The following is a 26,370-nucleotide window of genomic DNA, read 5'->3' as shown; positions in this document are numbered from 1 at the left end:
CCTTGTTTTTGACCTTTGGATGCAGTATGCACGTGCAGCTCGAATGCCTACTTTCTACCTTTTGGCATTTCGAGGTGAATTCCTGATTTGTGTTATCTTATAGTCTTTCATTCTTTACTCTCTGGCTTCAACTCTTAATTCAAACACTGCTATTTGTAGATTTAACGATGCTTGCACAACGTGCCAGAGCGGGAGACGTGATTGGACAGCTGCTGATCACACAGGAACGTCATCACAGAGCTAAGTAACAGTCGTCCAATTAGATTTTGGACTTTGGTGCTACTAAATAATTTTATACTTTTAAATAAACTCATAAAAAAATATCTATAAGTATTCAAGTGGCGCACACTCCGCATAAAAACACACAGCCACAGCGAACAGCAGTCCACTCTCTCTTGTGAATGAGTTTTTTCTTTGTTGGACTCCTGTAAACATCAAAAAACCACAGCTTTTCAGCATGAGAAGATCTTAACTCATCTTACCTTTATAAGATCGGTTTAATGAGCTTCACTCTCTCATTCGGCGCAACAAACTCCCAACAGTTTGATGCCGCTGCTTTACCAGGAGACAACCACTAGAGTGCGCCCTTAATGAGTTTTTCAAAGGTCAGAGCCCCCAAAAATAAAAGAAATCTTTTTTTTTATTAGAAATCTGTTTTTCTGGTATTCTCCCAGATGAACACAACACTGATTAGAAATATTTAAAACTCTTGAATAATCTTTTAAAGGCATACAAGGCTGTTAATTAAAACTTTCATCATGGGGAAAACTTTCATGTACATGCTGTACAACACTTTTTACACTTTTTAGTCATTAAAATGAGGAAATGAAACCATAAACGTCCGGACAGAGTCACCTTAAAGCGTCCCTTCATGCTTGTTTCCCAATATTGCTGCAGCAGTGTGTTAGACCTGTGTTTGTCTCCACCTACAGTTCACCCAGAGAACTGCAGCCAGACTGATGTAACCATCTCTCAACGTTTTAGGGTGAAAAAACGAGCAAACATCACGTTCTCTTGTACACTGGTCCAAAAATATTGTACAATTTATTATTTAAAAGATAGATCTGTTTATTAAAAGGCTTTGAAGCCTGATAGAGATCTGAAACATGTTTGTTTTGAATTGAAGGAAAGGCTTTTTAAATGAATACCATAGAGAATACAGCTCCTCCCACTTGGTTGGAAGACTTTATGCCCTTTAAGGCAGTAGTGCTGGGCGAACAATTTCAGCTTTGCAACACCTTTTGTGTTATAGAGTTATAAATGACTGATTTTGTGGTCAAAAAAAAAAAAAAAAAAGTGAAAAATCCCCGTGCCTTTTTTCTCTCTAAACAAACATCAACAACAGCTGAGTTACTGTAGCTGTTCTCATACAGTTTATGTACTCTGCCTTAGTGCACCGTGTGTAGGGATAAACCTAATAATGAATTTCATTATTGATTGATCTAATTAATATTCTATTTTTTACCATCTGATCATCAAAAGTCCTCAAAGTCCACTCAAAGCCCACAGTGAGTCGTTTTGTGAGACTAATAATGGACTATGAGAAGCCCTCTCGAAAAAACATAGTGAGAGCAGAAACAAGTTTTTAGAATTTTTTGGTCAAAGATCAACCAAAACTTTCATCAGAAAGGTTGATTTTTAGTTAACTGATTAATCACCTCTGGTCAGTTTGAGACTTTTAACAGGAACTTTTATGTACTAAGTGACTGTCAGCTACTCTCTTATTTGCAGGGCGTCACCACAGCACGTTTGATATTTACACCAGATGCAACCCCAAAACGATGTGCATCTCCTTGTGGAATCACGCCATGGATCTTTTGCTTGGCAGGCTAACGTGTAAGCCACAGGAACGGCCTACTTACTGAAATTTAAAAAAAAAAAAAAAAGAATAAAAGTACCAACAAAATTTTTTACAAAAAACCACAACTGATTCAGCTATTGCAAATCTGCCCAATTTTTCCCAAAATGCACCACATTTTTACCTTTCATTAAGCAGATAAAACACAGGTAACACACTCCATCTGCTCGGGAATATTATGATTAGACTACTGAGCGCTCCAAAACAACTTCAGCATGAGCGTTGAAAGTGTGCCGTTACCTATGACTTCAGCTTTTAGGCCAACACTCAGGTCCTGAGGCAAAAACGAAATTTAAACATCTGCTTTTTCCTGAACATCACATGTGATATGAAGAAAAGCTCCAAAAATCAGACACAAAACCACGCTGCGCTGCAAGAGCCGTTTGATCTTCTGCAATGCTTGTGTAGGCGGTGAGGTGCAGCTAATTTTACCCAAACATCATTTTTGGTCACATAGCATCTTTAATACCACCATTATAATAATTAGGATATCAAAAGTATCGAGTATACATACATAATTTGCATTGCGGTACACAAATCTGAGCTGATTTATGTGTTAATATCTTTCATTTGTTGTTCTCAGGATCAACTTTTATTATCTTGACATTGTGCTGATACATTAAATCGTCCTGAAGAACTATTTCAGGAAGGAGAACATTTAATTGGACATGTATTGTTAAGCAATATAAAAAGTTGTTTTTTTTCCTTGATATTTCCAAATGTAACTTGAATCCTATAGTCTACTACTTTCCAATACCAATAGTCAAGAATCTTGATATAAGCCAAACTAGAGTCCATGTCACCAAAATCAAAGTACTTCAGGTAGGTTCCTTCACCTACAGTTGTCTGGATATTCTGTAGTTTTTCTTCTGTTTTTTGCAGTTAAGTTCTTGAAGCTGTGGGAACAGTCTATTGAAGCCATGCCTGTTTTTATAACAGTCCCAGTAAATGGATTCTCAGGAGTCTGAAGATGTACGCGTGTGAGTGTTTATGTGTGTGTGTTGGTTGAGGAAAGCGTGGGTGGAAAAAAACTGGTGAAGCACCCCACTTTCCTCTCTCCTCCACCACCGTTATGGTCTCAGTCTGTGCTGCCTGTCAGACGCTGGTGATGGAGGCCAGGCAGTTCGATGACTTCTGGAGTTTCTCAGGCTGTGTGGTGGGGGGCTCTGGGATGGTGCGAAAGCTGAATGGCAGTCCGATACTACTGGTGCCAATGTGGCCGGGGCTCAGCGCTGGATTTTGCCGTCTATTGCTTTCCACTATGCTGGATGTGTTGGATGCAAGGCTTTCACGTGTCCTGCACGACAAAGACAACATGACATGCAGTTTTTTTGTTACGAAAATTGAGTTACATAAATTGAGTTTGTTTAAAAAAAAAAACCATATTGGAAACCCACTGAAATACTTTTGATACCATTTTAAAGCAGACTTCGAATGCTGAGGGGAAAAAAGATGATAGGTTACTGACAAAATTATCACGCTATTAAACAAAAAGGTAATGTAAGTCAAGTGTTAACAATTAGATCTGCCACATGTCGATTATGCTAATTACTTTCTTGTATCTTTAAGCCCAATGTTAAGTTCCAAAATACAGGATATTTATTAGTTTATAAATAAATATTCGTATTTATATCAACGCTAAATACACAGCAAAATTTAAAAATGTATTACAGTGGCGATTCCATTTTACACATGATCATCAGTGTGTGAAAACATCTACCATCATTCTCTTTTACCAACTAGAGACATTTACAAAATGCGAAGTAGTACTGTAAGTGCCGGTGAGTTTGAAAAGCAAAGATTTATAATAGTAAGGCAGGTTTAATGGCAGATGTTCTATTTTACCAAGTGTAGCATCCAACATTTTTTGGAGCTTGCCCAGCATCGATTGCTTTAGGTTTGAATTTTTACTTTTTGATAATATTAAATGAGAGCATGCATGCCTTCTAGAAGCTTCTGGAAGATATACACCCCTGTACTGTCTGTCAGTTTATCCAGAACTGGTTCACACATGATTCTCACACATTAATCTTGCTTCATATTTGACTCAAAGAAACAGAAATGGCTTGTAAAACAGATGCTTGCAACCAGTAAAATATGGAGTTGGAATAGCTTTGTATGATTCGTTTATGTACCGCTGTTTACTTTTGGGTATTTTTCAAAGTTAAGTTTGTTACAGTTAAAACCAGTGTTGGTCAAGTTACTTGAAAATAGTAATTGTTACTAATTACTGTCGATTTGTCCAAAAAAGTAATCCAGTTATTTTACTGATTACTTATTTTAAAAACTAATTAGGTCATGTCAGTGGAAGGATCCGGGGGTTTCTCTGTGAATTTCACATTCCTGTGGCAGCGTGCTAGGTACTTGCTCAGATTTGAAGGTTAAGTTTTCGCTGTAGAAAGACGTTTTGTTTCCATGCAGTTTACAGCGGACGCTAATGTTTTTGTCACTTTTTATGGAATCAAACTCAAAAGTAATGTAAGTACTTCCAAGCTTTAAATGCTGCATGGTCGTACTCTCTCCCGCCCTCCATGTTATCCAATGTTGATCTGCACACGTCTGTTGCTGCCACAGACTTCGCGCGCGCTTACACCATTGACACGCGACACTCTCACAAACAAAATCACGGTTTAGTAACGCAGTAACGCAGCATGGCTATGGGAAAGCAGCAGTAATCAAATGACTTTTTTTGCAATATTAATCTCTTACTTTAATCGTTACTTGAAAAAAGTAATCAGATTACAGCAACGCCCATCTCTGGTTACATGATGGACAAAAGTATTGGGATACGCTGTTTAATCTTTGAATTCAAGTGTTTTTAGTCCCATTGCTACATGTGCATAAAATCAAGCACCTAGCCATGCAGTCTGACTTTACAAACATTTCTGGAAGAAAGGCTTGTTCTTTCAGAAATGTTTCTCAGTGAGTTTGAGCGTGGTACTGTAATGGGATGCTATGCTGCATCAAGTCAGTTTGTGGAGTTTCCACCCTCCCAGTGATTCCGCAATCAGATGTAAGTGGCAATATTGGAAAGTGGAAGCGTTTAGGAACTAAAGCAACTTCGCTATAAAGAACCAAATCAGTAGCGCTTAAATGTTGCCAATACTCAGTTGACCGAATAGCTACAGAGCTCCAAACCTCCTCTGGCATTAACATCAGCACAAATACTGTACACCAGGAGCTTCGCAAAATGCACTATGTAGGCGGCTCAGTGCTTTTGTCCATATAGTATATTATACAGTCCTTTTTAGATTACCTTCTCCAAAAAGTAATGACCACTGCAAACATAGCTGTAGCTTCCAGGTTTGAGCAATAAAGCCAAAGCAGAGGTGCCTTAACCCTGCATTCTGTCTGAAGGCCAGCAGAGGGCTGTGGTGTCAAAAAGACTGGTGCTGTAGAAGTCTGATTGTATGGGCTTGATCACTCATTTTGGGTTATACTGAATTAAAAAAAAGAAAAAATAAGGTATATTTCCTGCTATAAATCCTGATCATCTGTGGTAAGATTTCCCATGGTATGAAACCACACAGTCATTAGCTAATAAATTGTCAATCACAAGGCATAAATCAATGAGTGTGCAGTTTCACACTCAGACCCGCTCATCCTCTTCACATTTGTTTTTGTCTTTTCCAACCATGCCAGATGCCGACAGTGACATCACAGTAGTTACGCCCATCTAAGCTCATACTGTGTATGATGACACAACCCTCCTACAACTCAGTGTCATCCACCGAGTACGTGTGTGTTTAAAGTGAAAACTGTGCAGATCCTGTAAGACCAAAAAAATAGAAGTTTGATAGGCAGAGACTGGTTTATTGCTCACCATCAAGAATCTGATGTTAATGCGTGCCATTTTGCACACTTTCATCTATTTATTGAAAAGAATAACTGTGAGGATGTTCACACCCTATTTACACATGCACAAACCTCATTGTTGCTTTAAACAAAGCAGTCAGCAGCTAAATAAGCACATCGGTGGATGAGCACAAACCAGCATCTTCAATGGATGGACTCTGACATACATACAGAACCTTTACAGCACTATTGCCAAAGCTGAAAGCTCATATTTTTTCAGCCTAGTGATAAGCAAACAGTGTAACACAACACTGATATGAGTAGTCTCAGATGAGTTGATTGTTAGCCAGCTACAGTGAATAGATTCATAACCAGGAAGGTTGACGACGGGATAAAAGATCAATTATAATTAAGTATTCTTTGGTCTTGGAGCCTTCATATTGACCCATGACATCTTTCACTAAGGTCTGGGTGCAAGAAGCTTTATTCATTTCAACAAACTACACATAACCACGACATCTGTTTTAGAGGAAATATTCAGGCCCTCGTGTGCTCTACCTCAGCATCCTAACCGCACTCTAAGTTGCACTTTTATGTCATACGCAGTTTACTTTAGCATAGAGCTGGGCGATAGAACGATAACGATATGTATCGCGATATAACTTTTACTCGATAGAGAAATTAAGCTATCGCGATAGACCTCGCCGCTCTTGTCCTCTTAAAAAAAAAAAAAAAAAAAAGGGTCAGCCAATCCAAATCAAGTAGCGCAGAGCCGAACCAATCACAGCCGCAGCGTCACGTCGCGTGACTTGTTACGTACAGCACAAGTGCCACGCCGCACGTGTGTTTGTTTGGGAAGCAGCCAGCGGGTAATGGAGCCAGCGCATAATGGAGGAAATGAGTGTGCTGACTAGAAAAATCAACCGAGCGTGACCGAAGAGAAAACAGATGATGGTTCCAATGCCGGAGAGATTGTCGAACGGAAGAGCCATAGAAGTTCCGTAGTTTGAAGGTATTTCGGCTATTTCAAGTCTGACAAAAAACAGAGTAGCGTGCACTGTAAATTGTGCCGAAAGCAAGTCTGGAAATACAATAAACTGGTGCATGCGTCACACTGTGTGCCACGTTATTGTTTCGGTGAAATGAATTTCTACAATACTGTTACTGTTAATTCTACTCTCTGCAGTGTTTAAATGCTTACAAATACACACAGTTACTGTCCCTCCACACATACGACTCGGTTCTGCTTCTATGCCCCAGCTTTGTTTACTTTTTCCCACCGAGGCTTCTAGACTTCTGATTGGCCAACATTTCTGCACGGTTAGGAATCTAGCGCCACCTGCTGCTTTGGCATGTTCATAGCAGCGTTTTCCTTCATTTCTGCCTTTATGTGTGGACGGGATTATTTTTTAAAACGAAAACGGAAAATCTCCGTTTTCAAAAATACCCGTGTACGTGTGGACGTAGCCTCAGTCTCTGACTGGAAGCGCTAATTCGTCATTCGGCTTTTGTCAGACTAAAGTAACTGTTAAAACTGTTTGAAAAGCTCAGCTATACAACAAGGAGAGATTGAGAATTTCCTTTTAGTTCTCAGTTTATTTGATATTGACAAAAGTTAGTCAGTTTTGTCTGTTCTTCTGTAAAACAAACTAAGATTTATTTTTAGAATTAATATTTTGTTTCTAAGTGGAATTGACAATTTAGTCTGTTTCGTTTGTTCTATTTTGAAACTTAAACGCTTTAGCGGATGCCTTTTGTGTAGTTTGCAATATTTGCCTTTATTTATCTGAAAAAGTCTCATGTTCCTTAAGTACATCTACCCTGTTGAACTTATTATGGGAAATAAATATTTAAATAAAAACAAGCTGCTGATTATTTCACATTTTACTTGTGAGCAACGGCACATTTAAATCTTACAAATATAGTTATTTGGCTTATATCGTGATAGATATCGTTATCGCCTGAAATGAAAAAAACATATCGTGATATGAAAAAATCTCATATCGCCCAGCTCTACTTTAGCACATACCTGGGGGAGTTGAATCCACTGTCCACCGTGACACTGCTGCTGTCCATGCTGTCCAAACGGGCAGAGTGGGCTGACTTCTGGCTGCTGCTATTCTCTGTCTCCTTGGGGCTGAGTAAAGTCAGATTGGTCTCCAGTTTTCGCTGCAGATCGTGGTCCTTCTCCCGTTCCAGGAGCCACTGCATGGTTCCCTCCCCACCACCACCACTGCCTCCACCATTACCACCCCCTTCCCCGTGGTCTTTGTTGTCCTCTGCCGAAGCCAACTCTTTGTGCGAGTCCTCCTCTGGCTCTTCCTCGTCGTCGGATACATTATAATAGTCAAAGGAGGCGGAGGGGACTGTTGGCTCTAAGCAGCCCTGTAAAACTGCAGGTGACGCTGAGGAAGTCGCTGAATTGGAAGGCTGCTGGGGCTCAGGATTGTCTAGGGCCTCTGTTGATTTGGCATGTGAGGCTTTCCGCAATGTGCCAGACTTGGTGTAGCTGCTGTCCACGTAGCCGCTGGACAAGGCATTGTGTGGAGGTTTGAACAAAGTGTCCTTGCTGAAGATTTCTTTCCTCTTGATCACCATACCACCTCCTCCCCCTCCGGGATCGACATTGTGTTGGTGTGGCGTCAAACGGGCATTTTGCGCCGGCTCCGGCGTCTGGCTTGGCGTCAGTCGCGTTGAGCCGTTCTGTCCTTTTGCTGCCGACAAGTCCTCTTTGTACTCCATCGTGTGAGGAGAGGTGAGGTGAGGCGTTTGGCGGTCAGCCGGAGAGCCCTTTCGGAGTCCCCCTGATGAGGTTAATGTGTCATATTCTGATTTTGCCTGAGGCGAAGGGGCAGTTAAGATTGTTTCATTTGACGTATTGCACTGGAAGTACTCATCTGTTGAGGGCTTAGAAGAAAGTCCCATTAGCTCATTGTACGTTGGCAGGCTGTCTCTGCTTTTGTTCCTCTCCATTGTACTCCGGATCCTTGACTCATCCAAACTCCCTTTCCCCAAATCAGGCACATTGAAATCAGAGTGGAACTTAGCAGCAGAAAACATGATCCTTGAGTAATGGGAGGACTTCTGCGTGGCCCGCAGGGTGCCATCATCAGTGTAGTAATGACTACGCTCCTCCAGACTTGGTTCAAAGTCTTCTGGTGCACCCAGTGACGGGCCTTTTAGAGAATTGTCCATGGACCGAGATCGTTCTTTCGCCTGATCTGACCTCTCGTGACGAGACTTCCTGTCCTGATTGTGACTGTGACTCCTTTGCACTCTGGACTGGCATGTTCCACGTGAAGGCTCGGGGAAGGGCATCTCTGTCCGTCTCTTAGCTAGCTCCCCAGACACATCCCACTCAGGGGTAACAGGGCAGTATGACTCAGTGATGTTGGGGTTGCTGTGGACCAGGTATGTCGCGCCGCCACTTCGCCTGCGCTCCAAGGTGTACATAGCCTCTCGGGGTGAGCGAACTAACGAGTGGCTAAAGAAGCGGTAATCCCTTTCCATGAACACAAGATCCCAGTTTGAACCCTCAGATGGGTCTCCCCTGGAGGTCCGCGGTTTGCTATGAGAGCGGGACTTACCATGTGGAGCCCTCCGGTGGCCTCTGCCCCTCCTGCTGCGTGCGCTGTGCTGGGCTGAAGACCCCGCTTTGTTCTTCTGCGTGCGCTCTTCCTCTAACCTCTTCATCACAGCCGTGTGCCTCGCAACATTCTCCACCGTTAGGTCGGGGTTGATTCTGCGAATGATCTCCATCTCCACTTCGCGGGGGATGGGTGTGGTTGGCACATCCTCGTCACGAAGCGGCCACTCCTCCGGAGGGAACTGGGCTGAGAAGCTTGCCAGCTGCCTCATTTTGTCCTTCTTAAAACTCAGCCTGAAGAGCCTGAGTCCAAACCTTTTGGATTGCTTCTCGCCGCTTCCGCCGCCCCCACCACTACCTTCTTTCTTTTTGGTCAGAGTGTCAGTTTTATAGGGGAAAGAAGTGATGCTTTTGCCCTTATCAGCTGGATCTTGAGACGGCGATTGCTGGGCAGGGGGAGAGGTGGGAGCCGGGGGATGGGGGTACGATGGCGGCTCACCTCGGTGCTCCTTGGCTGACGCACTCGGCGGAGGATCCCCGCCGCTGTGATCCTTGGGTGGCTTACTTTGATAGGAATCTCCCCTGTGCTCCTTTGGTGACTTGCTCGGGAGTGCAGGGGGGTGATGTTTGGACGGGTCTTCGCGATAGGAATTGTACGAATCATTGTTATTCTTGCGAGGAGGCCTCTCCCTCAGACAGCCAGGCGTGGATGGTGTGGCATTGCCAGACTGAGGTGTAGCACAATGCTGAGGTTGTTGCTGTGGCTGTTGTTGTTGTTGTTGTTGTTGTTGTTGTTGCTGCTGCTGCTGCTGTGGACGCTCTTGCAGTCGATCATCCAGGTGATACCACTTGTTGTTTGTTCTGATGAGAGAAGGAGTGATAAAGTAGGTCTGGGGAGTGACAATGAAGTAGCCCTCTGGAGTTGGGTAGATCTTCCTCTCTCGCACCAGCATGTTTAGGGTATGTCGCAAAACCTCTGAGCTGGGTGTAGGCACACCTGCAGAAAACAGATGAAAAATTATTTGAGTCACAGCTTTATTTTAAAAGCTTCAAATTCCTGAAGTTCACTTCAAATACAGGCATGTAGGTAACATTTGTTGCAGGCAAAGAAAGTGGAATGTAAAAAACTTAGAGACTAAGACTTAGAAAGAAGTGGAAAAGGGGATGATATCAGCAATGTCTTGAATTTACTTATTTTTTTAAACTTTTATTTAACACGTGTTGCATTGCCTCACCTTTTCATGACACGCTGCTCAAAGTGAATTTCCCTCTTTATATGCAAAAAGTTACCCAATTGAACAGTCTTAACCAAGGGATTTTTTTTCCAGCTGCAACTGTAATCAAATCCAGGCTATTAAATACCCTGTGTTAAAGGACAATGTAGTAGTAGTCTCACTTTTTACTCATATGCCATCTTTAGTGTGCTTCTTATGTTTGGTGAATGTAGTTCAGGATTTTTTTGGATTCTGGTTTGTTGATGGTTCACCACAGGTGAAAGTTTACCACAAAAACAGATCCAGTATTTTAATTTTAAATGTAATCTATTTAATTCCCTGATAATCCCAAATAAATTTGTGTTTTCTAGGTTAAACATGACCATGCCGTGAGAATGAAGGGGTTTTGACTTTAAATAAAAAGAGTGTTTTACAGCTAATTGGTGTTTAGCTTGCATTTCCCATTCTTGCTGTTCAGAAACTTGATGCATGTTTTGCAGTATGCTTTTTTTCACAATACAGTACATGGTTTCAATGGATGACAAGTCTGAGACAACATGCAGGCCAAGTTAGCACTTAGACTCTATTACTCCTGAGCCATGTTGCTGTAATACGTACAGAATGTTCTTTGGTATTATCTTGCTGAAATAAGCAAAGCCCTCCATTAGAAGCCATCTGGATAGCAGCACATGCTGCCCCCAAAACCTGAAAATGTTGTTCAGGTTTTAATGTTGCCTTCACAAATGTGCAAATTATTGTTGCCATGTGTGCCAGTGTCTCCACACAAACTCCAGATAAACTGTGAGAATTTCTAGTCTGGATTCAATGCACGTTTAGTTTCCGAAAAGATTTGCTTTTTGGGCTATTCCATTCAATTCCTAATTTAAAAAACAAGCAAACATGATCAATGTCTGATGTCACTAATAATTTGGATGTGTAATCTCTGGCAGCATATTTGGAGACCTGCAGAAACCACAATTTTGCAGGAAAGGAGCAATATTTTGTTTAAACCTTATTAAACACAAGGCACATTATATTCTTTAACCTCCTAGGACCTGGCGTCCACATACAGGGAGTGCAGAATTATTAGGCAAGTTGTATTTTTGAGGAATAATGTTATTATTGAACAACAACCATGTTCTCAATGAACCGAAAAAACTCATTAATATCAAAGCTGAATGTTTTTGGAAGTAGTTTTTAGTTTGTTTTTAGTTTTAGCTATTTTAGGGGGATATCTGTGTGTGCAGGTGACTATTACTGTGCATAATTATTAGGCAACTTAACAAAAACAAATATATACCCATTTCAATTATTTATTTTTACCAGTGAAACCAATATAACATCTCCACATTCACAAATATACATTTCTGACATTCATTTTGAATGAAACGCTTGATTGTTCGATGATCACGCTTCAAAGCTTTGCAATTTTGAGACTGCTGCATCCCTCTGCAAGATATCTCACTATTTTTGACTTTTCTGAGCCTGTCAAGTCCTTCTTTTGACCCATTTTGCCAAAGGAAAGGAAGTTGCCTAATAATTATGCACACCTGATATAGGGTGTTGATGTCATTAGACCACACCCCTTCTCATTACAGAGATGCACATCACCTAATATGCTTAATTGGTAGTAGGCTTTCGAGCCTATAAAGCTTGGAGTAAGACAACATGCATGAAGAGGATGATGTGGACAAAATACTCATTTGCCTAATAATTCTGCACTCCCTGTAGATGGACATCACATTTTGGGTTATTTAGACCAAAATACTCAATTTTGCTCTACAAGGGCCTGATAACCAGGACATTATGCTGCTACTGTTCTATCGAAATTTCAAATGAATATCCTCATATGTAGCTCTCATTTTTCTCAGAAACAAAAATTAGGTAAAAAAAAAAAAAAAAATCTGGTAATTCTTTGTTTTTACATTCATCAGGTCCCAATCAGCCCAAATATCAAAGAGAAATTAAAAATGCATGCCATTAAAGAGTTCGGGTCTTAGGAGGTTAAAACAGTCCAAAACAGGTGAATAGTTCCAACTTAAATATGGGGAAAATTCATTTTCATCAACCTTTAGTATCATATCCTCCAGATATGAACACCTTTTTCAGAAAGAGTAAGTTTCTGTTAATATCACATCCACATGCATCAAGTGATTGGGATAATCACTCACATCTTATATCACCTTGTAAAATATAGGCATTGTGTGACATTTTCAGGCATATCTGACATATTCAGCTGGGTGGCATGTGATGATCTGACATGGACTGACCCTTTAATAAATACCCAGTTATCATCAAAAGCTGTTCACTTCACTCATAACCTTTATATAGACATTCATATTATGTATTGACATTATATCAGTTATAGTTTTTAACACAGAAATGATGCGACTATTTATTTTAACTGCTTTACAGCAAGGAAACATATGCAAGTATATCTGTGAATGACAACAGGCTACACAATGATCACAGTTTGAGACCTCTACCAGTCAAAACACATGCAGAGCTATTGTGAGGAAACGGCTGTATAAAAATGCTGGATATAGCTAAATTTAAAACTCACATATGCAAAGTGATATTACTGATTTAATGTCTTTTCTTTTTTGTTTTGAATTTGTACTTGTTCAATAAACACTCTAGTTTCATAAAATTGAATTCTCTTGCACGAGTTTTACAATGTTAAATATGAAAGTAAGATGCTGCTAGGGCCATAATGTTTCGGAAAATCATACATTTGTTGTTATTGTTTCTTCTGTACACCACTATAGTGGATTCCAAATCAAATAATCAGGATGTTATCAAAGTGCATGCTTTGAGTTTAAAATTTTTAACTGTTCAAGATTTATAGCCATTTTTATACACAGTTTCCCATTTTCAGAGGATTTAAACGTAACTGGACAAACTGACTGGCCAATACTGTTCAAACCGTGTATTAATTATATTGAATAAATCCAAATGGAGGATGATTTTGTGTTAAATTTATCATATTTATACAAGAACTGATCCATTTTATTTTAATACTGTATGGAGGCAATTACAGAGTTGTGTCAGGCTTAGAACCTGTTGTTGTCTCAGGAGATAAAGATAAATATTAACTGTAAAAACATGCAAGTGATATTCGTCAGTAGTAAATATAGTAGAATATTGATTCTAGATAGAAGTCCAGCTATTAATGTTAAATATGATTGTATTTGTAAAGCTAAAAACTGGGAAAACAGTCCACAAATACAGAAAACAAATCAACACAAAGTATCTGGAGTTTCATGAGAAGCCATTCAGTGATATCAGCCACTCGTGAGATATTACAAGAAGGAACTGTATATCAGCATGTTTAAGTTGCTCTTTGAACAAAGCGTCTGCATTTGACGTGCATAAAATGTGAAACATAAAGAGCATGACTCTTCTGCTTGAAGAATTTAGTTAAATGTAAAACATCTAAATACAAAAAAACCAAGATATGACAAATAAATGGTAAATAAACAACATGCATATCTGATAAATGAATAAAAAAATCTAGATTTTTAGGCTTTGATTTTTAACATTTTTTCTACAATTTTTCCTTCATGTTTGAGTGCAGTACCATGTTAAGACGCAGGTGCGAGGGCATACCTGGGAAGCTGGCAGTGAGGTGCTCCACCAGTGCCTCCTGGTTGACAGGCTTGTGGGCAGAGTTCATAGCAGAGATGGCCAAGCACAAGATCTCTCCCAGCGGGATGAACTGTGACTGGCTGATAGGTGACATACTGATCGGAGACACGTCACCTGCAGGAGGAGGAGGAGGAGGAGGCAAAAGCACAACTGTTAGATCATGAATGAACAGCAGGCGCAGCGTGTGAAGCTATGATGTAATGGTCAAACAGCAGCAGTGTGTATGCCGCCTGCCTGTAACGGCTCCACCCCTCCTCTCTGCTTCCTCAGCCTCTTGCTCCTCCCGTTTCTCGTAGCTTAGCAAAGCGAGGCAGCAGCTGCTGCGGCGACCGGAGTATGAGATCACCTGAATCTCCACAGCGCAGCTATCTGATTAACATCGTTTTACGAACAGAAACAGGAACTTGGACAATCAGCATATCTGAAATTTAAATGAAAAGCTATTTTTGATGACCTACCCCAGATAAATTCTCCATAAGCTAGCTTTGCCGTCAGCTGTAGTGAGTAGTGAAATCATCTTTACAACCAGGCGCCCGAGCTTCAAGCCCTTTAAAGAGCAAACACTGGTTCTGCTGAAAGGTTGCAAAGCGACACACTGAATCCACTGCTGCGGCATCTGCTGTAGTGACCCTGTCCTCTGACCTGCATCAGGTGATTGACAATCATATGACAAGGTGCAGAAACTGCATCATCAGAGCATCTATATTTAATCTTTCATTAAGCATTGTGCTTCCTCATCTTCAGCAACTTGAAAACAGATCTGGTGCTGCCCATGGTTCCTCTGCCTAGGATGAAATGTGTGCAGGGCTCTGCCTCCTCAGCCTGCTCAGCTGAATGGTCAGTTAAGCAACACAATGACGTTATCTCTACTCAGTATCACAGTCCCTATTAAGCTGTATGTGGCTGTACAAGGCTTTACGTGTATTCTAGTAAACATAAGAAAAGCCACGTATGCTCAAGATCGGCACAAAAGTAAATCCCCTCCTAGTTTGCTTTTATAATGTCTTATACCAAAGAAGCAAAAAAAAAAAAAAAAACAGAAAGAGAAAGAGAACAGAGGAACAAGCTAATGTTTGTAACAGAAGTACTGAAAGGATCAAAAAATTCCCGGTAATTGCATTTCTGATACTGGGATAGCCACAAGCCTTTACATAATCTTATCTAACACAAAATACAAATCTGCCACAGAATGCACAACTTGTTCTTGTACTGAGACTATTCAGACACACCGTATAAATCTACTAAAACACTACAATATTAATTCAGAATATGAAAAACAAGAAGCCCTAAACCTTAAGAAAGAAAGCAGGACTCGTTAAAGTGCAAATAAAGTCATTGATTCTATGATAACACCCTGGAAAACTAAAAAAAAAAAGAAAAAAGGAGCTGTTAACACCTCCTACTTCAGAGCGACCAAAGTTTACTGACTGAGCAGTCGTGAGTAGAGAGGGTGGAGCTTCTGAGAGTGGGAGGGCCTGACTCACCTGGCGCACGATAACTTGGCGGGGATGGAGAGAAATGAGGGGGAGGAGGCGGAGGAAGATGCTGCTTCTGCACACGGATGTCTTTCTCACTACGAGAGAGGTTGTGCTCCAGCGGGCGTTCGGCGAGCTCCGAGCTGGGCCAGGCCCGCCGCAGATTGCTGCTGCGGTTCTTCTTCATCGTGACCCCCTTTTTTCAAAATCGTATTTTTTTTTCTTTTTTTAAACCAGGTGGTCTTCACCCCCCTTGGGCTTCTCGGGATAAGGTTGGAGGGAGGGGGGTGGAATGGGGTGGGAGGGAGGGGGGGGGAGGGAAGGAGGGAGAAGGGGAAAGGGGGAAGGGGGGTGTGTGCAGGGGGAGGTCGACAAACCTCGGGCTCAGTGCCTCCCCCGCATTAGTAAGAACGTCCCGCTAGAGCGATCACACACCAGACATGGCAGGAACCAGTGTGCTCCTTCACACACATACACATGTCTCATTTACATCCACGAGCAAGCTACAAACGACCGTGTTCGCACTGTGGGTGGTTGTCATCGGCTGCTGGGCTCTCCCAGGCTGATCTGGATTGATGGCAGTGGCAGCAGAGGTGCAGGTGACTGCGCGAGGCATCACCCTTTCATCGACATCAGTCCCAGCCACCATTCGTAGCATCCCCATTTGCATGCGTAGGGAGGCACATTACGTAGCCACTCTGATGTGGGAGGAGGGAGCAGGAGAGAGGTGGGGGGGCAGGGGTAGAGATGAGGGAAATGGGGCATTGGAAAGAAGGAGGACGGTGAGGGAAGATTTCAGCGGAGGTTTTTGGGATCTGCTTGTTCCTTTCGAGTAGAAGGTAGCAGGGGGAGAGAGGCAGGGGACGGATGGATGGTCAAAGATTCAAAGCTTAAGAGAGGCCCAGTCTTCGACAATAGCTCAATTCACCACAGGAGTGCTCGGCCGATCCCCGTAAAACAAAAGAGCCCGCTTCAAAAAACACAGAAATAAAAGCTCCATTCACCCTAATGGGCAGTGAAACCTCAATAGTATGCCAAGCAGCGGAGACGCCACGTTCACCTCCATCTTTATCCGATCAAGCACAAGACCCCATCGTCCTTTCGACAACAGCACACCAGCAGAGGGTGGGGAGAAAAAAATGGAGAGCATAGAAATAAATAAATAAATTCAAGAATAGATATCCACCATATCCCGCAATCCGACGGAAGAAGCTCCTGAGCTGATCGCCATAGCATCCATTCATTAACGGGGGGGATGCAAACTCCAGTCAACGGCAAATCTCTTTCAACGCTAATGCTGCAGCTGCTCCCAGCACCTCCAGGAAGGGTGTGTGAGTATGTGTGTGTGTGTGAGAGAGTGTGTGAGTGTGTGTGTGTGTATGTGTGTGTGAGAGAGAGTGTATGCGCGCATCCGCCTGCTGCGCGCGATTCTGCGTGAGCATGCATGCGTCTGTGTCTGGGTGATTGAGGCTGAGGGGAGGGGAGAGGAGAGGATGCAAGAGAGAGCAAGAGAGAGAGAGGGGACGTAGAGAAGGCAGAAAGGAGAGCAAATATTAACAGCTCGAAAAATAGATACAAGAAAAAAATAAATAAATGTCAGCATCCAGATGATAGCCAGGGGAACTGCAAAAACTCTCAGTCTCTACATCCTCCCTTCCTACTCTTGTTCTCCAACCCTCTCAGTATTACTGGCTGTACTCTTGAAGGATGAGGGGCCCCTTGAACAATCAGCCTTCCTCTTTTTTTCTTTTTTTCTGTCTCTCAGCTGACTGTGAAGCCACAACCTAGTGTGGAAGTCATTTTAAACCTGCTGATTTGGGTCTTTCTCATCAGCGCTTTCCACCAGTTGATTCAGTAACTTAACTGTGTGGAGCACCGAAAAACCCCAAAAGCATCACCCTAATAACGTCCAAAAGCGACAGCTCCTCCGCTCGAAGCCGGCTCGTGCTGACTCACATGCGTGGAGTGTGAATGGACGGTTGAGGTGGGGGATAGAATAAGGAGCAGAAAAGTGTGAGGGCAGGATGGGGTGCAGGCAGAGGGGTGGACGGTGTCACAACCAATCTGCTCCAGTTCACTGATACCAAAAAGAAAGAGGAGAGCAAAGGAGGGGTGGTGAGGAGGAGGAGGGAGAGCGACACCACCATGCCAGCCATTTTATTTCTCAGTAGTGCTGCAACAGCCTTTGTTGCCATGACGACGCAAGCCGATGATCTCATAGCTGTTACCTTTGAGTGCTGTTCTCTTAAAGAGCCAGCTACTCAAAATAGAAAGCAGACAGGCTCCACACACACACACACGCACGCACAAGGACTGCCTGTTCTACGGACACACGATGCTCCTGCAGTGATGCTGAAAAATGGAGATCCTTCAACTTTGCCTATAAGACACGGGTACATATACTGAGAAAAAAACATGCATCATGAGCTGTTTTCACAAATTTCTCCTGAAATTGGTGACTTGGACCCGAGAGAATGATTAAAGTTTTCCTTTTTTAATACAGAACACCAAAGTAGGTAGTGTGCATCAGCTCTTGTCCTTATCAGACATGACATGGACTTTGTCGTAAGTGAGCTGTTTGCCTTTAAGCTTGCATCTCCTGAGGGCAATTCTAGAAAGGTTTGAGGCTGGAGCACGCATGAGAAAGTAGTAATGATGTAAAAATTCACATAAATATGTGAATCTACTGTTTTATTGATTATTTCAACTTTTAATACTTGTAAGATATCCTCAGGAAATGTAAAGATGAGACTACTAAGACAAAGTTAGCACAAACTAAGGCTACGTCCACACGTACACGGGTATTTTTGAAAACTGAGATTTTCCGTTTTCGTTTTAAAAAATAATCCCGTCCACATGTAAACGCAGAAATGAAGGAAAACGCTGCTAGGGACATGCCAAAGCAACAGGTGGCGATATATTCCTAACCGTGTAGAAATGTTGGCCAATCAGAAGTCTAGAAGCCTCGGTGGGAAATAGTAAACAAGGATGGGGCATAGAAGCAGAACCGAGTCGTATGTGTGGAGGGACAGTAACTGTGTGTGTATATGTAAGCATTTAAACACTGCAGAGAGTAGAATTAACAGTAACAGTATTGTAGAAATTCATTTCACCGAAACAATAATGTGGTGCACAGTGTGACGTCAAAAAAGGCGCACACCTTTGACGCTGCGTTTTCTGCGTTTTTCTCGTTCACACGTAAATGTAAAAACTGAGTTTTCAAAAATATCCACCCTGGCCGGAGTTTTTAAAAATCTCCGTTTTCAGTGACCGAAAACGCAGTTTACGTGTGGACGAAAGGTGCAAACGCATAGAAAAATCTGCGTTTTCAAAAATACCCGGGTGCGTGTGGACGTAGCCTAAGACACTTGACAATGAATTGGTAGAAGCCCAACAAGGGAAAGGTTGAAAAATAACAGAGCTATAAACTCTATGCGCAGCACATTAGTTTCATGTTCCATAGTGGAACTATGCATGTCATAAGGAAAAAGGCCTAACCATGAGGCAAGAAACTGTCAAATTACAATTTGGATCAATGATCAGATCTTTATCTGACTAAAAATCTGTGCTCAATCGCTAAGAAGCAGGATGACGAGCAGAAGTCAACAAGTTGTGATCACCTTAGAGCACTGACAGGGCAGGAATAGATCTTCGAAAGTTTTTGTGAAGAACAATATGCTTTGAAGACTTTTAGTGGCAATTTAATCTTAATTAAGAGTCAGTACTTATAAAGACCATTCCTCATCATAACGTTGACTTATCATAATTCTTTGACTTCTGGGACACATCCTGACTGATGGTGACCCATTCCTGATCACAGTTTGTTGCCTTCTGCTAGTTCACCTACTTTTTAAAGATAGACTACATATTTTCACCAAGCGTAATGCAAAGCATTGGAGGCAATGGTTTAAAGCAGTGGTCCCCAACCCCCGGGCCTCGGACCGGTACCGGTCCGTGAGTCGTTTGGTGCCGGGCCACGAGAGTTGAGGCTCAGGTGTGAAATGTATGGTTTTCAAGGTTTTTATTGGTTTTCAGCGTTATTTTGTTATTGTTTTTATCATTAACTCTGTTTTCCTGGGTCTTTTCACGTGTGTTATGAATAAATCTTCTTTTTTTCGGTACCGGTACTAGTTTTATTTTGTTGTATTTATCCGCGACACCTTAAAGGCCGGTCCGTAAAAATATTGTCGGGCATAAACCGGTCCGTGGCGCAAAAAAGGTTGGGGACCGCTGATTTAAAGCACATCGCCACTGGATTCTAGAGCAGTGGAGACATCGTCTCTGGAGTGAAAAATCCCACTGAGGCAATCCAATGGATGAGTCTGGGTTTGGGAATGGTATTTGTCTGACTGTACTGTGACAAGTGTAAATTCTGGTGGATTATGATGTGGGGTTATTCTTCAGGAGTTCTTCTTAGTTCCAGTGAAAGGAACTCTTAATGCTTCATGTGGTAAGAGTTTGGGGATTATCCCTTCCTGTTCTAACATGACTGAGCACCAGTGTGCAAAGCATGGTCCATAAAGACATGGATGAGAGAGTTTGGTGAGGAAGAACTTGACTGGCCTCCACAGCGTCCTGACCTCAACCTGACAGAATACCTTTGGAATGGATTAGAGAGGAGACTATGAGCCAGGCCTTCTTGTCCGGCATCAGCGTCTGACCTCACAAATGCTCTTCTAGAAGAATGATCAAAGATTCCCATAAACACACTCTTATGTCTTTTGGAAAACTTTTCCAGAACAGTTGAAGCTGTTACAGCTGCAAAAGGTTGGGCATACATCATTAACTCCTATAGATTAAGACTGGGATCTCACACAAGTTTATATGTGTGTGAAGGCAGATAAGCGAATACTTTTGGCGATATGGTGCATCTACGCTATCATCACGCATGCTGCCAACTAATTTTTGTACATTAAACGCATTTGTTTATAGATCATCTCAAGCCTGATGTGGTGAAGATGGGAAAGAAAGGTAGTAAGGAAAACGGGATGTCTTGGTCAAATTTTAAACCACTATCAGCTGCCTTTTTAATGTTTTTGTACTTGGTTGTATATAAATTCAAATCTACTACTTTTAAATTTTGCTACTAGTTGATCATTAACAAAAATATTGCAAAAAATAGTCACCTGATAATAAAAAAAAACCCCAAAGGGACACTGCACCAAACACCATAGCATTAGTCCACCATACTGGACTAAACTGGTCGACTGACTAACAGTGATGCTCCTGGAGAGATTCCACTCAACACACACTCACATCCAACTTCCTCACAAACAGAAGCAGAAGCATTTTCCCAGCGGTCTGCCCTCCTGCGGCACATTCGTAGCATTACATGTTTTTGTTCCCTCAAACTCTCGAATTAAGACACTAATATTTTGGGTTTTTTTTGACACAACAGTCACCATAACACATCCTGATCTGACATTAAGATATACAGCATCCCATCTCTCCGCTGCGTCAAACATTTCCCTCAATTCTCTCCTAAAACCCTCCCTTTCCGTCCAGTGGAGAGCTGTGCTGTGGCTGGGAATGCAGCTGAGTAGAATTTTTTTTGTGGAACAAATACTCGACTTTTCCTTCCTAAGGGGTACACCCCATCCCCTGTCTATTGTTTGTAGGCTGCTAAAGGATACAAAGTCCCTCTGTTAATCAGACTGAGTCGCCTATTAAAAAACACTTTGTTTCCACATAGCTGAAAATCCACAACTTTTCTCTAAATATATTAATCCGACTGCTATTTGGCTCACAGCCCCAATCAAACATTCTCAGACTGTTTGGTTGATAATCTGGACTATGTGCAAGTACAGTCCTTTTTTTTAAAATTCACTGCATAGTTTAAGTCCTGAAGCTTTTTTTCTGAAGAATTTTCTTTCCATAGCAATGCTAATGAAATATCATATCAGTGTGTGTGTGTATGTATTACCCCCCAACACTTACCTCTAGTTAATGAGTACCCTATGGTGGAAATTTGTCTGATCTTTGTTAGAACTTGTCTACCAAAAAGTAACATCCTGACACCACAGCTGGGAAAACGAGTCAGTAAAACTTGCAGCTCACTTTTGAAAATCAGAAGATTTCATTGAGATATCACAATTATAGTTCATTTTGTTACTTCACAAAGAAGTAAAGAAACACATATTGAGTGTTTCAATCTGGAAAAAATAAACTGAAATCAGGCCAAAAGAGGCAAAATGGTTCAAGTTCAACACAACACCACAAAATCAGAGACTGAATAGGTTTCCTAGTGGTGGTAAGTGCAAAAACACAACCCCTTAAACTGTACTACAACAGAACAACAAAAACAGCCTTCAGCTAACTGATGACTTCTAAATGATGTCAGTCTGTCTTTTTTGGGGTTCAGTTTTAAAAATATGTATCCTACACAAAGCTTACATACATAAGAAAGTCATTTGCATCTGGATTCACAGCATACAAAGTCAGCTGGTTCAGGATTTATAACGTCTGGTGAGTTATTAGCTATAAGACAAACATTCCAGAGCTTATCTGTGTTTGCTTCACCGGTATCAATCAAGCTATGCCACCTTTTCTCACAGAACAACACAATCCCAATCTATCACGTCTTTTGTAACAGAACTAGCAGCTTTTCAGCTCAGCAGAGTTGATTTCAAGCAGCTCAAAGGCAGAGTTAAGATAACACTCACTGTAAAGTCACTCAAGACAAAAATAATTATTTATTTTATTAAATTTAACAGTGAAGAGTTTGGTTTGATGGTCTGTGTTTCTACAACTGTTTAAACAGCAAGATGAAGTGAATAACCCTGAAAGTCTACCTGGAAAATATCTGCTGAGCTATTTGATGATATGAAGAACCCAATCCAGAGATTCACCTAAGAAAAAGGTCTAGCAACAATTTACAAAATTTCATTTTAACATGATAACATAATGCTGCTTCAGTAATAACGCTCCAGATTTGTCAGCTGTTAATCTCCCATTCCTCCTATACCAGGAAGGATGGATCTGTGCTTTCTTGTTGTTTGCACTAAATTCTGACCCCCATCAGACCAGCCTCAGCTTCCTGTTCTTAGCTTACAGGTGTAAGCTAAGCTAAGAACAGGTGTGGCCTTCCGCTGTGTAGCTCATCAGCTTTGATGAATATGCTCGTCTACATAGCTTGGTTGTAACAAGCATGAGTTACTGTTGCCTTCATATCAGCTCTGGCCATTCTCGTCTGACCTTTGGCATCAACAAGGAATTTCTATCCAGAGATGTGCCGCTCACTGAATATTTTCTTTTTTTCCATTCTCTATAAACTCAAGACACGGTTGTGGGGGAAAATCCCAGAATATCAACAGTTAATGAAACAGTCAGACCAGTCCGTCTGGAACCAAAAACCAGTCAGTTAAATCACCTCTCTTCCACATTCTGATGCTCAGTTTGAACCTCAGGTCGTCGTCTTGACCATGTCTACATGCCTAAATGAACTGAGCTGCAGCCATGTGATTGATTGAGTAGGTACTCATATTAACAAGCAGTGAAAGTGTGGTAGGTGAGTGTGTGAAGTCAATTTAATGTTGTAATGGCAAACATACCACTGTGCAGTCAAACGGATCTCAACTTTAAGGCAATCAATTTAAGTTTTTAAGGAAAAGGGTGGAGTACCCACTCCAGGTCGGGGATGAGTTCCTGCCCCGTGGAGGAGTTCAAGTATCTCGGGGTCTTGTTCGCAAGTGATGGGAGAAGGGAGCCGGAGATCGACAGACGGATTGGTGCTGCGGCCGCAGTGATGCGGAAGCTGCACCGGTCCGTCGTGGTGAAGAGAGAGCTGAGTGTAAAAGCAAAGCTCTCAATTTACCGGTCGATCTACGTCCCTACCCTCACCTATGGCCACGAGCTGTGGGTAGTGACCGAAAGAACGAGATTGCGAATACAAGCAGCAGAAATGAGCTTCCTCCGAAGGGCAGCTGGCCTCTCCCTTAGAGATAGGGTGAGAAGTTCGGCCATCCGGGAGGGGCTCAGAGTAGAGCAGCTGCTCCTCCACATCGAAAGGAGCCAGCTGAGGAGGTTCGGGCATCTGACAAGGATGCCTCCTGGGCGCCTCCTGGGCGAGATGTTCCAGGCATGTCCCACCGGGAGGAGGCTCTGGGGCAGACCCAGGACACGCTGGAGAGATTATATCTCTCGGCTGGCCTGGGAACGCCTTGGTATTCCCCTGGATAAGCTAGGGGAGGTGGCTGGGGAGAGGGAGGTCTGGGCTTCTCTGCTTAGGCTGCTGCCCCTGCATCCCGGCCCCGGATAAAGCAGAAGAAGATGGATGGATGGAATTTAAGTTTTTACTACTGGGAGCAAAGGATGCTGTTGGGCTAGTAGCTTCCAGCCAGAGAGTAAGCAGTGGCCAACTGCTTACCTTATATATGGACAGGACTTTATTCTCAAATGACCACTAATGTTGTCAGCATTATCAAAGTTATTAACTGTCATGGCTGCAATCATTTGAATCACAATAATTTCCTCCACATTTAGGTTTTTAGGATCCACGTCCACGGCAAACAATCCTGGAAACCATGCTTTTGCTCATATTCTTCAAATTGCAGACTCTTGATATCAGCCTATGCAGTAAAAGACAAGTACTAAAACTTTTAGTCTTCACTTCTTTCACACACCCAACCCTGCTGACCTTTCTGTTTGCATTTGCCCTGCTGCAGGTTGATGCTGCTCACCGATAAAACAAGATGATTCAAACCCTGGCTCTATTGTGAAATAAACATAAATAAGATGATCTCTGACAAGCTGCACGCCTCTCTGTCTCATTTGAACACAGACGTATGCACACACAGAGCAAACCCAGTATGATGAACTCTCAGTATGATGGTGCAGTGGTTAGACAACACTTCAAGTCGTCACAACCTGTCTCAGCACATATATGAGTTATGGCCTTGTCAGAAGAATCGGAATCAGAGTGTGGGAATGCTGAACTGGAGTCAAACTGGGCTCCAATCCTGTCTGTGCTATCTGGATGAGTAAGCCTCATGACATGAAGCAGCTGAGGTTAAAAGGTGATATGATGCCTACACTCCCTTTTTTTTCGCTGAGACTAGCCAGTCGAAACGTTACTCACAGACTCACATTATTCAATTATTCAACTGCAGGAGAACATATTTGAGCTCTCACCTCTAAAAATGCCAATCAGTAGTTTCTGCCAGCTCATAAAAAAAGAGGTGTGGACGTCAGCGTGAAAAACAAAAACACAGAAGAGCTCTGAAGAGCCAGAAAAGACGAGAAGATCTGCTGATGAGAACGGATTCACACGACACACCAAAAAGGGAGTTTATAAAGTGGACAGCATTTTAATAGAGCGATCCAGCTTTCAATTCAATTCAGTTTTATTTATATAGCGCCAAATCACAACAATAGTTGCCTCGAGGCGTTTTATATTGTAAGGTAAAGACCAACAATCACACAAAGAAAACGGAGAAATTCCAACAATCATATGAACCCCTATGAGCAAGTGCTTTGACAACAGTGGGAAGGAAAAACTCCCTTTTAACAGGAAGAAAGCTCCGACAGAGAGCCACAAATAATTGGGGTTAGGGGAGGAAGACAGGACAAAGACATGCTGTGGAAGAGAGCCAGAGATAACTAGTAATTATAGTAATCATTACTAGATAATTAGTAATTATAATGTTTTTTTGTTTTTAATGAAGCTGATAATTCTTTTAATGAGTGCTTTGAATTCATATGAAACTATAATAAAAACATATGTACGGCTTAATGTTGTTGTTGTTTGCACCTGAACTTCATGGGTCAGGATTTAATCATCACAAATGTTGTAGAAGAAAAATTTCAGTTAGTTCAAAGGCCTAGTCTGAAGTCTAGCACTAGAAGGTGAACATGGGGAACATTTTTGTTTCTTCTTCTTCCTTCGGCTATTATTATAAGGACATCTGAGCAAGTTCTTTTCACTCTGATGAATATCTCCGTTAACACAACTTTGAGATAAGATTTGTCTATTTTACTGCTGAATACTGTCTCCAACTATGAATAGGGTATTTTAAACTTCTAAAGGACTCAGTACTTTGTTTCTATAACCCAAACAACCCATATTAGAACACATCCATCTGGGAAGACAAGAAAACCCTGAGGCTACATTTAACTTTCTAAGATGCTTTGTAGTTGTTATCACGCATGTCTAGACAATTTACCCACCTATGTATTTGATGTCAAAGCCCTCGGGAGGTTGCAAGGTCCGTCTCGTCCATCCGTTCCTGAGGACCTGAAGGTGCACCTCTTTCCCTTGGATCAGCAGCACATGCTCATCTATCCAGCCCAGGAAGAAGATCTCTGTCAGCGCGTGTGTCAGCGCCTTGTTCCAGAAATGCTGCATGTTGACGGCTTTGAAATTAGCGAAGACCTCATAGCCAGAGTGATGCTTTAAGTTTACTGAGAGCAAGGCCGGTGGCGACGGTGAGTCCTCTCCATCTCCTCTGCAAAGGCGCGACAGCACCAGCGCCAGGGAGTGCGGAGCGATCTGGAGGAACTTGTCCATAGTCGCTCCGGTCAAAATTTGGGACTCAAACGGAAACTACAATCTGTTCCTTGCACGGCATGGTTCGGACAGTGCAGGTCTCCATCGCGGTTCTATCTCCAAACTGAGAGTTTTTGTTTGTTTGGGCATTTTCAAGAAACAGATTCCTCTGAAAGCTCCAGACTTCCCAGAAAAAGAGTTTTAAATGTTTCAAACACAGGTGCTCCATGTAAAACCAGGGAAATCAGCAACCTGATACCCGTCCCCTGCAGCCACCTCTCCCAACTGTCAAAGACGTTTAGGTCCTACTT

General features: G+C 42.1%; 1 protein-coding gene across 2 annotated transcripts; it reads right to left on the bottom strand.

Annotated features, from left to right (window-relative positions):
* Nucleotides 1-827: 827 nt before the first annotated feature.
* stox2a (storkhead box 2a) lies at nt 828-26,370 on the bottom strand. 2 transcript variants are annotated; one of them, XM_085409554.1, is made up of 4 exons: nt 25,741-26,370; nt 14,063-14,215; nt 7,683-10,236; nt 828-3,155 (listed from the first exon to the last, which is right to left on the bottom strand). In XM_085409554.1, the coding sequence occupies exons 1-4, from the start codon at nt 26,078-26,080 to the stop codon at nt 2,954-2,956; spliced, it is 3,249 nt and encodes a 1,082-aa protein (XP_085265680.1). In that variant the 5' UTR covers nt 26,081-26,370; the 3' UTR covers nt 828-2,953. The 2 variants fall into 2 exon arrangements, with proteins under 2 accessions (XP_085265680.1, XP_085265681.1); XM_085409555.1 differs by lacking the exon at nt 25,741-26,370 and adding an exon at nt 15,586-18,081.

Source organism: Rhamphochromis longiceps, linkage group LG6 (genome assembly GCF_057381845.1).
Source record: "Rhamphochromis longiceps isolate RC_006_pf linkage group LG6, R_longiceps_female_GT1.1, whole genome shotgun sequence".
In the NCBI taxonomy this organism is placed as follows: domain Eukaryota; kingdom Metazoa; phylum Chordata; class Actinopteri; order Cichliformes; family Cichlidae; genus Rhamphochromis; species Rhamphochromis longiceps.
This window is presented reverse-complemented; position numbering and strand designations above follow the sequence as displayed.